General features: G+C 49.1%; 1 protein-coding gene across 4 annotated transcripts in view; it reads left to right on the top strand.

Annotated features, from left to right (window-relative positions):
* The window catches only part of LOC115111146 (protein RUFY3), a 105,230-nt gene that overhangs the window by 24,171 nt on the left and 69,086 nt on the right, over window positions 1-11,973 (top strand). For all 4 annotated transcript variants that reach the window (XM_065011308.1, XM_065011306.1, XM_065011309.1 and 1 more), the window contains exons 3-4: window positions 5,197-5,314; window positions 10,574-10,799. In XM_065011308.1, the coding sequence (XP_064867380.1) occupies window positions 5,197-5,314; window positions 10,574-10,799 (344 nt within the window). The remainder of the gene's footprint in view (window positions 1-5,196; window positions 5,315-10,573; window positions 10,800-11,973) is intronic.

Raw genomic sequence — 11,973 nt, 5'->3', positions numbered from 1 at the left:
CAACCTGAAGCCATGGATTACAGGCAACATTCACACTGAGCTAAAGGGTAGAGCTGCCACTTTCAAGGTGCGGGACTCTAACCCGGAAGCTTATAAGAAATCCTGCTATGCCCTGCGACGAACCATCAAACAGGAAAAGCGTCAATACAGGGCTAAGATTGTCATACTACTACACCGGCTCCGACGCTCGTCTTATGTGGCAGGGCCTGCAAACTATTACAGACTAAAAAGGGAAGCACAGCCGCGAGCTGCCCAGTGACACGAGCCTACCAGTCGAGCTAAATCACTTCTATGCTCGCCTCGAGGCAAGCAACACTGAGGCATGCATGAGAGCATCAGTTGTTCCGGACGACTGCGATCACGCTCTCCGTAGCCGACGTGAGTAAGACCTTTAAACAGGTCAACATACAGTGGGGCAAAAAAGTATTTAGTCAGCCACCAATTGTGCAAGTTCTCCCACTTAAAAAGATGAGAGAGGCCTGTCATTTTCATCATAGGTACACTTCAACTATGACAGACAAAATTAGTGAAAAAAATCCAGAAAATCGCATTGTAGGATTTTTAATGAATTTATTTGCAAATTATGGTGGAAAATAAGTATTTGGTCACCTACAAACAAGCAAGATTTCTGGCTCTCACAGACCTGTAACTTCTTCTTTAAGAGGCTCCTCTGTCCTCCACTCGTTACCTGTATTAATGGCACATTAGAATCCTCCCTAGGTTTTTTTTACTCACTGCTTTAGCACATTCTGCCAACCCGGATGTCCTAGCCGTGTCTGAATCCTGGCTTAGGAAGGCCACCAACAATCCTGACATTTCCATCCCTAACTATAACATTTTCCGACAAGATAAATCTACCAAAGGGGGCAGAGTTAGCCTGCAGAGTTCTGTCTTACTATCCAGGTCTGTGCCCAAACAATTCGAGCTTCTACCTTTAAAAATCCACCTTTCCAGAAACAAGTCTCTCACCGTTGCCGCTTGTTATTGACCCCCTTCAGCTCACAGCTGTGCCCTGGACACCATGTGATTTGATTATCCCCCATTTATCTTCAGAACTCGTGCTGCTAGGTGACCTAAACTGGGACATGCTTAATACAATCTCACACAAATTATCAAGGAACCTACCAGTTACAACCCAAAATCTGTAACCATGGACACCCTCTTAGATATCATCCTGACCAACTTGCCCTCTAAATACACCTCTGCTGTCTTCATCCAGGATCTCAGCGTCACTGCCTCATTGCCTGCGTCCGTAATGGGTCCGCGGTCAAACCACCACCCCTCATCACTGTCAAACGCTCCCTAAAACACTTCTGCAAGCAGGCCTTTCTAACCAACCTGGGTATCCTGGAAGGATATTGACCTCATCCCGTCAGTAGAGGATGCTCTTCTAAAGCGCTTTCCTCTCCATCTTAAATAAGCCTGCCCCATTCAATAAATGTAGAACTAAGATCCGATATAGCCCTTGGTTCACCCCAGACTTGACTGTCCTTGACCAGCACAAAAACATCCTGTGGCGTTCTGCATTAGCATTGAAAAGCCCCAGCAATATGCAACTCTAAAGGGAAGTCAGGAACCAATATACTCAATCAGTTAGGAAAGCTAAGGATATCTTTTTCAAATTGAAATTTGCTTCCTGTAGCACTAATTCCAAAAAGTTTTGGGACACTGTAAAGTCCATGGAGAATAAGAGCACCTCCTCCCAGCTGCCCACTGCACTGAGGATAGGAAACACTGTCACCACCGAGAAATCTACGATAATCGATCATTTCAATTTTTCCAAGGCTGACCATGCTTTCCACCTGGCTACCCCTACCCCGGTAAACAGCCCTGCACCCCCCATAGCAACCTGCCCAAGCAACCTCCCCCATTTCTCCTTCACACAAATCCAAATAGCTGATGTTCTGAAATTGCTGCCAAATCTGGACCCCTACAAATCAGCCGGGCTAGACAATCTGGACTCTCTCATCCTAAAATTATCCGCCGAAATTGTTGCAACCCCTATTAGCCTATTCAACCTTTTTGTATCATCTGAGATTGGAAAGCTGCCGCGGTCATCCCCCTCTTCAAAGGGGGAAACACCCTGGACCCAAACTGTTTTAGACCTATATCCATCCTGCCCTGCCTTTCTAAAATATTTGAAAGCCAAGTTAATAAACACATCACCGACCATTTCGAATCCCACTGTACCTTCTCCACTATGCAATCTGGTTTCTGAGCTGGTCACGGGTGCACCTCAGCCACGCTCAAGGTCCTAAACGATATCATAACCTAAATCTAAATCCTTCTTCACTAATGCCGCCTTTCCTTCCAGTTCTCTGCTGCCAATGACTGGAACGAATTGCAAAAATCTCTGAAGGTGAAGAATCTCTCTAACTTTAAGCTTTAAAAAAATAAAGGGAACTCTTAAACAACACAATGTAACTCCAAGTCAATCACACTTCTGTGAAATCAAGCATCAGCTGTCAGAGCTGCTTACCGATCACTGTACCTGTACAAAGCCAATCTGTAAATAGCACACCCAATTACCTCTTCCCCATATTATTACTTATCCTCTTTTGCACCCCATCTCTACTTGCACATCATCATCTGCACATACACTGCTCAAAAAAATAAAGGGAACACTTAAACAACACAATGTAACTCCAAGTCAATCACACTTCTATGAAATCAAACTGTCCACTTAGGAAGCAACACTGATTGACAATAAATTTCACATGCTGTTGTGCAAATGGAATAGACAACAGGCGGAAATTATAGGCAATTAGCAAGGCACCCCCAAGCTCATCCAGGATGACACAACAATGCGAGCTGTGCAAGAAGGTTTGCTGTGTCTGTCAGCGTAGTGTCCAGAGCAAGGAGGCGCTACCAGGAGACAGGCCAGTACATCAGGAGACGTGGAGGAGGCCTTAGGAGGGCAACAACCCAGCAGCAGGACCGCTACGTCCGCCTTTGTGCAAGGAGGAGTACTGCCAGAGCCCTGCAAAATTACCTCCAGCAGGCCACAAATGTGCATGTGTCTGCTCAAACGGTCAGAAACAGACTCCATGAGGGTGGTATGAGGGCCCAACGTCCACAGGTGGGGGTTGTGCTTACAGCCCATCCCCGTGCAGGACGTTTGGCATTTGCCAGAGAACACCAAGATTGGCAAATTTGCCACTGGTGCCCTGTGCTCTTCACAGATGAAAGCAGGTTCACACTGAGCACATGTCTGGAGTCTGGAGACGCCGTGGAGAACGTTCTGCTGCCTGCAACATCCTCCAGCATGACCGGTTTGGCGGTGGGTCAGTCATGGTGTGGGGTGGCATTTCTTTGGGGGGTCGCACAGCCCTCCATGTGCTCGCCAGAGGTAGCCTGACTGCCATTAGGTACCGAGATGAAATCCTCTGACCCCTTGTGAGACCATATGCTGGTGCGGTTGGCCCTGGGTTCCTCCTAATGCAAGACAATGCTAGACCTCATGTGGCTGGAGTGTGTCAGCAGTTCCTGCAAGAGGAAGGCATTGATGCTATGGACTGGCCCGCCCGTTCCCCAAACCTGAATCCAATTGAGCACATCTGGGACATCATGTCTCGCTCCATCCACCAACGCCACGTTGCACCACAGACTGTCCAGGAGTTGGCGGATGCTTTAGTCTGGGAGGAGATCCCTCAGGAGACCATCCGCCACCTCATCAGGAGCATGCCCAGGCGTTGTAGGGAGGTCATCCAGGCACGTGGAGGCCACACACACTACTGAGCCTCATTTTGACTTTTTTTATGGACATTACATCCAAGTTGGATCAGCCTGTAGTGTGGTTTTCCACTTTAATTTTAAGTGTGACTCCAAATCCAGACCTCCATGGGTTGATACATTTGATTTCCATTGATAATGTTTGTGTGATTTTGTTGTCAGCACATTCAACTATGTAAAGAAAAAAGTATTTAATAAGAATATTTCCTTCATTCAGATCTAGGATGTGTTATTTTAGTGTTCCCTTTATTTTTTTGAGGGGTGTATATCACTCCAGTATTAATGCTAAGTTGTAATTATTTTTGCCTCTATGGCCTATTTATCCCTACTCTTCTACATTTGCACACACTGTACATAAATCAAAAAATCTTTATTTTCTCTTGTGTTATTGACTGTACGTTTGTTTATGTGTAACTCTGTGTTGTTTGTGTCGCACTGCTTTGCTTTATCTTGGCCAGGTCGCAGTTGTACATGAGAACTTGTTCTCAACTGGCCTACTTGGTTAAATAAAGGTGAAATAAAAAAAATACAAATTGTGGACTTCAGGAGGAATCAGGCTGGATACTCCCCTCCATGGAGACGGTCAGCGTACACCTCAGAGAATCTGAAATGGTCTAACCACATGGACATCGTAGTGATGGCACGACAGCGACTCTTCAATATTCTGAAGAAATATTGCATTTCCCAGAGGGCTCTGTGTTCTACAGAAGTAACTTCGAGAGCATACTGTTGATCTGCATCCCAGCCTGGTACGGACCACAAGGCGCGTCAGAGTGTTACAGCATCCCAGCCTGGTACGGACCACAAGGCGCGTCAGAGTGTTACAGCATCCCAGCCTGGTACGGACCACAAGGCGCGTCAGAGTGTGATACAGCCTAACGCAGTATTAGGTGCCCACTGCCTGCCCTACAGGACACCTACAACACCAGGTGTCGCAGGAAGGCCTAGAAGATCATCATGGACCCCAGCCAACAAGCCATGCCCTGTTCTCCCATCAATCACTCAGACCGGGCAGCAAAGGAGCATCATGGGAAAAACTGGAAGGACTGGCTGCTGAATAGCCACCTGCAGCTACCTGCAACCCCTTCCTCCCTGCTACTTCTCTTATGGTCTTTACTCTGCCTCTACCCCCAATGGACATGTATTTATTCGTCCTTGCTACAGTTATGTATATAGTGTATTTTTTTCTATAGTTTTAATACCATTTGTCATTATCTCGTTTCACTCGTCCTGTATGTTGGAGCTCGGAAACCTGAAAGTTTGACTGTACCTTGCAATCACACCTGCATCCCTGTACATGTGACTATTAAACACGGAATCTGATTATGATGATGTAAATGTGACAGATTTATAACCTACTGATTCTGTTCATTCAGGATGCTTAGAAGTGCCCTGTCAGGATGATCTTAGCATTGGTGTTGTGTAGTATTGTTGGCCTAACGTGCCCTCTACCGACCCCCTCAGCCAAGAAGACGTTCCTGGGGCAGAACAAGTCTTTCTGGGGGGCCCTGGAGCTGGTGGAGAAACTCACCCCTGAGGCTGGAGAGATCACCGCCAGCGTCAAGGACCTGCCAGGACTCAAGTAAGACCTGCGCCTGAATAACGCCGTCCCTAATGTCCTCTTCCCGCCTGACTGACGCCGTCCCTAATGTCCTCTTCCCGTCTAACGCCGTCCCTAATGTCCTCTTCCCGTCTAACGCCGTCCCTAATGTCCTCTTCCTGACTAACGCCGTCCCTAATGTCCTCTTCCCGTCTAACGCTGTGCCTAATGTCCTCTTCCCGTCTAACGCTGTCCCTAATGTCCTCTTCCCGCCTGAATAACGCCGTCCCTAATGTCCTCTTCCTGACTAACGCCGTCCCTAATGTCCTCTTCCTGACTGACGCCGTCCCTAATGTCCTCTTCCTGACTAACGCCGTCCCTAATGTCCTCTTCCCGCCTGACTAACGCTGTCCCTAATGTCCTCTTCCCGCCTGAATAACGCCGTCCCTAATGTCCTCTTCCTGACTAACGCCGTCCCTAATGTCCTCTTCCTGACTGACGCCGTCCCTAATGTCCTCTTCCTGACTAACGCTGTCCCTAATGTCCTCTTCCCGCCTGACTAACGCTGTCCCTAATGTCCTCTTCCTGTCTAACGCTGTCCCTAATGTCCTCTTCCTGACTGACTAACGCCGTCCCTAATGTCCTCTTCCCGTCTGACTAACGCCGTCCCTAATGTCCTCTTCCCGTCTGACTAACGCCGTCCCTAATGTCCTCTTCCCGTCTGACTAACGCTGTCCCTAATGTCCTCTTCCCGTCTGACTAACGCCGTCCCTAATGTCCTCTTCCCGTCTGTCTAACGCTGTCCCTAATGTCCTCTTCCCGTCTGACTAACGCCGTCCCTAATGTCCTCTTCCCGTCTAACGCTGTCCCTAATGTCCTCTTCCTGTCTGACTAACGCTGTCCCTAATGTCCTCTTCCCGTCTGACTAACGCTGTCCCTAATGTCCTCTTCCCGTCTGACTGACGCCGTCCCTAATGTCCTCTTCCCGTCTAACGCTGTCCCTAATGTCCTCTTCCTGACTAACGCTGTCCCTAATGTCCTCTTCCTGACTAACGCTGTCCCTAATGTCCTCTTCCCGTCTAACGCTGTCCCTAATGTCCTCTTCCTGACTAACGCCGTCCCTAATGTCCTCTTCCCGTCTGACTAACGCCGTCCCTAATGTCCTCTTCCCGTCTGACTAACGCTGTCCCTAATGTCCTCTTCCCGTCTGACTAACGCTGTCCCTAATGTCCTCTTCCCGTCTGTCTAACGCTGTCCCTAATGTCCTCTTCCCGTCTGACTAACGCCGTCCCTAATGTCCTCTTCCCGTCTAACGCTGTCCCTAATGTCCTCTTCCTGACTGACTAACGCTGTCCCTAATGTCCTCTTCCTGACTAACGCTGTCCCTAATGTCCTCTTCCTGACTAACGCTGTCCCTAATGTCCTCTTCCTGACTAACGCTGTCCCTAATGTCCTCTTCCCGTCTAACGCTGTCCCTAATGTCCTCTTCCTGACTAACGCTGTCCCTAATGTCCTCTTCCCGTCTAACGCTGTCCCTAATGTCCTCTTCCTGACTAACGCTGTCCCTAATGTCCTCTTCCTGACTAACGCTGTCCCTAATGTCCTCTTCCTGACTAACGCTGTCCCTAATGTCCTCTTCCTGTCTAATGCTGTGCCTAATGTCCTCTTCCTGACTAACGCTGTCCCTAATGTCCTCTTCCCGCCTGAATAACGCCGTCCCTAATGTCCTCTTCCTGACTAACGCCGTCCCTAATGTCCTCTTCCTGACTGACGCCGTCCCTAATGTCCTCTTCCTGACTAACGCCGTCCCTAATGTCCTCTTCCCGCCTGACTAACGCTGTCCCTAATGTCCTCTTCCCGCCTGAATAACGCCGTCCCTAATGTCCTCTTCCTGACTAACGCCGTCCCTAATGTCCTCTTCCTGACTGACGCCGTCCCTAATGTCCTCTTCCTGACTAACGCTGTCCCTAATGTCCTCTTCCCGCCTGACTAACGCTGTCCCTAATGTCCTCTTCCTGTCTAACGCTGTCCCTAATGTCCTCTTCCTGACTGACTAACGCCGTCCCTAATGTCCTCTTCCCGTCTGACTAACGCCGTCCCTAATGTCCTCTTCCCGTCTGACTAACGCCGTCCCTAATGTCCTCTTCCCGTCTGACTAACGCTGTCCCTAATGTCCTCTTCCCGTCTGACTAACGCCGTCCCTAATGTCCTCTTCCCGTCTGTCTAACGCTGTCCCTAATGTCCTCTTCCCGTCTGACTAACGCCGTCCCTAATGTCCTCTTCCGTCTAACGCTGTCCCTAATGTCCTCTTCCTGTCTGACTAACGCTGTCCCTAATGTCCTCTTCCCGTCTGACTAACGCTGTCCCTAATGTCCTCTTCCCGTCTGACTGACGCCGTCCCTAATGTCCTCTTCCCGTCTAACGCTGTCCCTAATGTCCTCTTCCTGACTAACGCTGTCCCTAATGTCCTCTTCCTGACTAACGCTGTCCCTAATGTCCTCTTCCCGTCTAACGCTGTCCCTAATGTCCTCTTCCTGACTAACGCCGTCCCTAATGTCCTCTTCCCGTCTGACTAACGCCGTCCCTAATGTCCTCTTCCCGTCTGACTAACGCTGTCCCTAATGTCCTCTTCCCGTCTGACTAACGCTGTCCCTAATGTCCTCTTCCCGTCTGTCTAACGCTGTCCCTAATGTCCTCTTCCCGTCTGACTAACGCCGTCCCTAATGTCCTCTTCCCGTCTAACGCTGTCCCTAATGTCCTCTTCCTGACTGACTAACGCTGTCCCTAATGTCCTCTTCCTGACTAACGCTGTCCCTAATGTCCTCTTCCTGACTAACGCTGTCCCTAATGTCCTCTTCCTGACTAACGCTGTCCCTAATGTCCTCTTCCCGTCTAACGCTGTCCCTAATGTCCTCTTCCTGACTAACGCTGTCCCTAATGTCCTCTTCCTGACTAACGCTGTCCCTAATGTCCTCTTCCTGACTAACGCTGTCCCTAATGTCCTCTTCCTGACTGACGCTGTCCCTAATGTCCTCTTCCTGACTAACGCTGTCCCTAATGTCCTCTTCCTGACTAACGCTGTCCCTAATGTCCTCTTCCTGACTAACGCTGTCCCTAATGTCCTCTTCCCGTCTGACTAACGCTGTCCCTAATGTCCTCTTCCTGTCTAATGCTGTCCCTAATGTCCTCTTCCTGACTAACGCTGTCCCTAATGTCCTCTTCCTGACTAACGCCGTCCCTAATGTCCTCTTCCCGTCTAACGCTGTCCCTAATGTCCTCTTCCTGACTAACGCTGTCCCTAATGTCCTCTTCCTGACTAACGCTGTCCCTAATGTCATCTTCCTGACTGACGCTGTCCCTAATGTCCTCTTCCTGACTAACGCTGTCCCTAATGTCCTCTTCCTGACTAACGCTGTCCCTAATGTCCTCTTCCTGACTAACGCTGTCCCTAATGTCCTCTTCCCGTCTGACTGACGCTGTCCCTAATGTCCTCTTCCCGTCTGACTGACGCTGTCCCTAATGTCCTCTTCCTGACTAACGCTGTCCCTAATGTCCTCTTCCCGTCTGACTGACGCTGTCCCTAATGTCCTCTTCCTGACTAACGCTGTCCCTAATGTCCTCTTCCCGTCTAACGCTGTCCCTAATGTCCTCTTCCTGACTAACGCTGTCCCTAATGTCCTCTTCCCGTCTGACTAACGCTGTCCCTAATGTCCTCTTCCCGTCTAACGCTGTCCCTAATGTCCTCTTCCTGACTAACGCTGTCCCTAATGTCCTCTTCCTGACTAACGCTGTCCCTAATGTCCTCTTCCTGACTAACGCTGTCCCTAATGTCCTCTTCCTGACTAACGCTGTCCCTAATGTCCTCTTCCCGTCTGACTAACGCTGTCCCTAATGTCCTCTTCCCGTCTAACGCTGTCCCTAATGTCCTCTTCCTGACTAACGCTGTCTCTAATGTCCTCTTCCTGACTAACGCTGTCCCTAATGTCCTCTTCCTGTCTAATGCTGTGCCTAACAACACCATTCCTCCATGAGAAATTCCCTCCTTTGTTTTGTTGATGGTGGTGGAAAATGCTGTCTCAAGTATTATTTTATAGGGTTGACATCTAGTGACACAAGTTTTGTTTTACTATCCTTGTGGGGACTATTGATTCCCATTTAAAAATCCTATTTTACCTTACCCTAATTCTAAACCTAACCCCTAAGCCTGAAATTGCTTTTTTTTTCTCCATGTGGGGACAGACAAAATGTCCTGTCCCCACATGGGGGGGGGATAGTCTCATCTGTCAAGAGTGGTCCTAATAGGCCTGTTGAAACGCGTTTTTGGGAGAAGACTGATTTTCAGGATGTCTCCTGGTCTGACAAACAGAGCTGTAGCTCTGCCACCTTCCACAGTAGGTGCTGAAGGGTGATATCGGTGAATGCATAGGCTTGAGAGACAGCCCAGGCAAAATAATATTTCTCTAGCTTGAACCTACTGATTTTGATGGGGATTTTGTTATGTTGATTTCTGGGGTGCAGAAATTGTAGGCTAAGGGTTTTGAAACCCTCTATACTCCTTTGAGATCTGTCTTTGAAAGTCACTGAGATCTCTTCTATCCATGGTTGCCAACATAATGGGCAGCTGGGCATTTTTATACAGGGACCCTCCCAAAGCATGATGGGATGTTTTAAATGCTTAATTAACTCACGAACCACACCTGTGTGGAAGCACCTGCTTTCAATATACTCGGTCTCCCTCATTTACTCCAGTGATTCCTTTATTATGGAAGTCATATCACATCCGTGATTGGGAGTCCCATAGGACGGCGCACAGTTGGCCCAGCGTCGTTCTGGGTAGGCCGTCATTGTAAATAGGAATTTGTTGGTAACTGACTTGCCTGGTTAAATTAAGGTTCCATTGGTGTAAGCCCCCCCAGTATTAGATGGAGTAACACTGTGTGGTTCACTGTGTGGTTAAATTAAGGTTCCATTGGTGTAAGCCCCCCCAGTATTAGATGGAGTAACACTGTGTGGTTCACTGTGTGGTTAAATTAAGGTTTCATTGGTGTAAAAGCCCCCCCAGTATTAGATGGAGTAACACTGTGTGGTTAAATTAAGGTTTCATTGGTGTAAAAGCCCCCCCAGTATTAGATGGAGTAACACTGTGTGGTTCGATTACGATGGTAGACACTCGCACACGGTTCACTTGGTATCTGATTGGTGTAAACATGTCACACATTGTGTAGTTGATACATAATTGGCCTAATCCCCCTGTTGACCAGTTGAGTTATGTGATTGGTGTAACTCCCCGTCCGTCACCAGAACCCCATTAGGAAGAGGGCGGGCCTGGCTGCGATTGGCCCTGATGCAGAAGAAGCTGTCAGATTACATGAAGACCATCATCAACAGAAAGGACCTGCTCAGTGAGTTCTACGAGTCCAACGCTCTCATGATGGAGGAGGAAGGAGCCGTGATCGCCGGACTGCTGGTTGGGTTGAACGTCATCGATGCTAATCTCTGTATGAAGGGAGAAGACCTCGACTTACAGGTTAGTACCATAGAATATATATGTGGCCCCCAGTATGCATTAACAGTGGCCCCCAGTATGCATTAACAGTGGCCCCCAGTATGCATTTACAGTGGCCCCCAGTATGCATTAACAGTGGCCCCCAGTATGCATTAACAGTGGCCCCCAGTTACAGTGGCCCCCAGTATGCATTTACAGTGGCCCCCAGTATGCATTAACAGTGGCCCCCAGTATGCATTAACAGTGGCCCCCAGTATGCATTAACAGTGGCCCCCAGTATGCATTAACAGTGGCCCCCAGTATGCATTAACAGTGGCCCCCAGTATGCATTTACAGTGGCCCCCAGTATGCATTTACAGTGGCCCCCAGTATGCATTAACAGTGGCCCCCAGTATGCATTTACAGTGGCCCCCAGTATGCATTAACAGTGGCCCCCAGTATGCATTAACAGTGGCCCCCAGTATGCATTAACAGTGGCCCCCAGTATACAGTTACAGTGGCCCCCATTTACAGTGGCCCCCAGTATGCATTAACAGTGGCCCCCAGTATGCATTAACAGTGGCCCCCAGTATACAGTTACAGTGGCCCCCATTTACAGTGGCCCCCAGTATGCATTAACAGTGGCCCCCAGTATGCATTAACAGTGGCCCCCAGTTACAGTGGCCCCCAGTATGCATTTACAGTGGCCCCCAGTATGCATTAACAGTGGCCCCCAGTATGCATTAACAGTGGCCCCCAGTATGCATTTACAGTGGCCCCCAGTATGCATTAACAGTGGCCCCCAGTATGCATTAACAGTGGCCCCCAGTATGCATTAACAGTGGCCCCCAGTATGCATTTACAGTGGCCCCCAGTATGCATTAACAGTGGCCCCCAGTATGCATTAACAGTGGCCCCCAGTATGCATTAACAGTGGCCCCCAGTATACAGTTACAGTGGCCCCCATTTACAGTGGCCCCCAGTATGCATTAACAGTGGCCCCCAGTATGCATTAACAGTGGCCCCCAGTATGCATTTACAGTGGCCCCCAGTATGCATTTACAGTGGCCCCCAGTATGCATTTACAGTGGCCCCCAGTTACAGTGGCCCCCAGTATGCATTTACAGTGGCCCCCAGTTACAGTGGCCCCCAGTATGCATTAACAGTGGCCCCCAGTATGCATTAACAGTGGCCCCCAGTATGCATTAACAGTGGC

Source organism: Oncorhynchus nerka, linkage group LG27 (genome assembly GCF_034236695.1).
Source record: "Oncorhynchus nerka isolate Pitt River linkage group LG27, Oner_Uvic_2.0, whole genome shotgun sequence".
Lineage (NCBI taxonomy): Eukaryota > Metazoa > Chordata > Actinopteri > Salmoniformes > Salmonidae > Oncorhynchus > Oncorhynchus nerka.
Note: the sequence above shows the minus strand (reverse complement) of the source record. Positions and strands in the feature narration are given on the sequence as shown.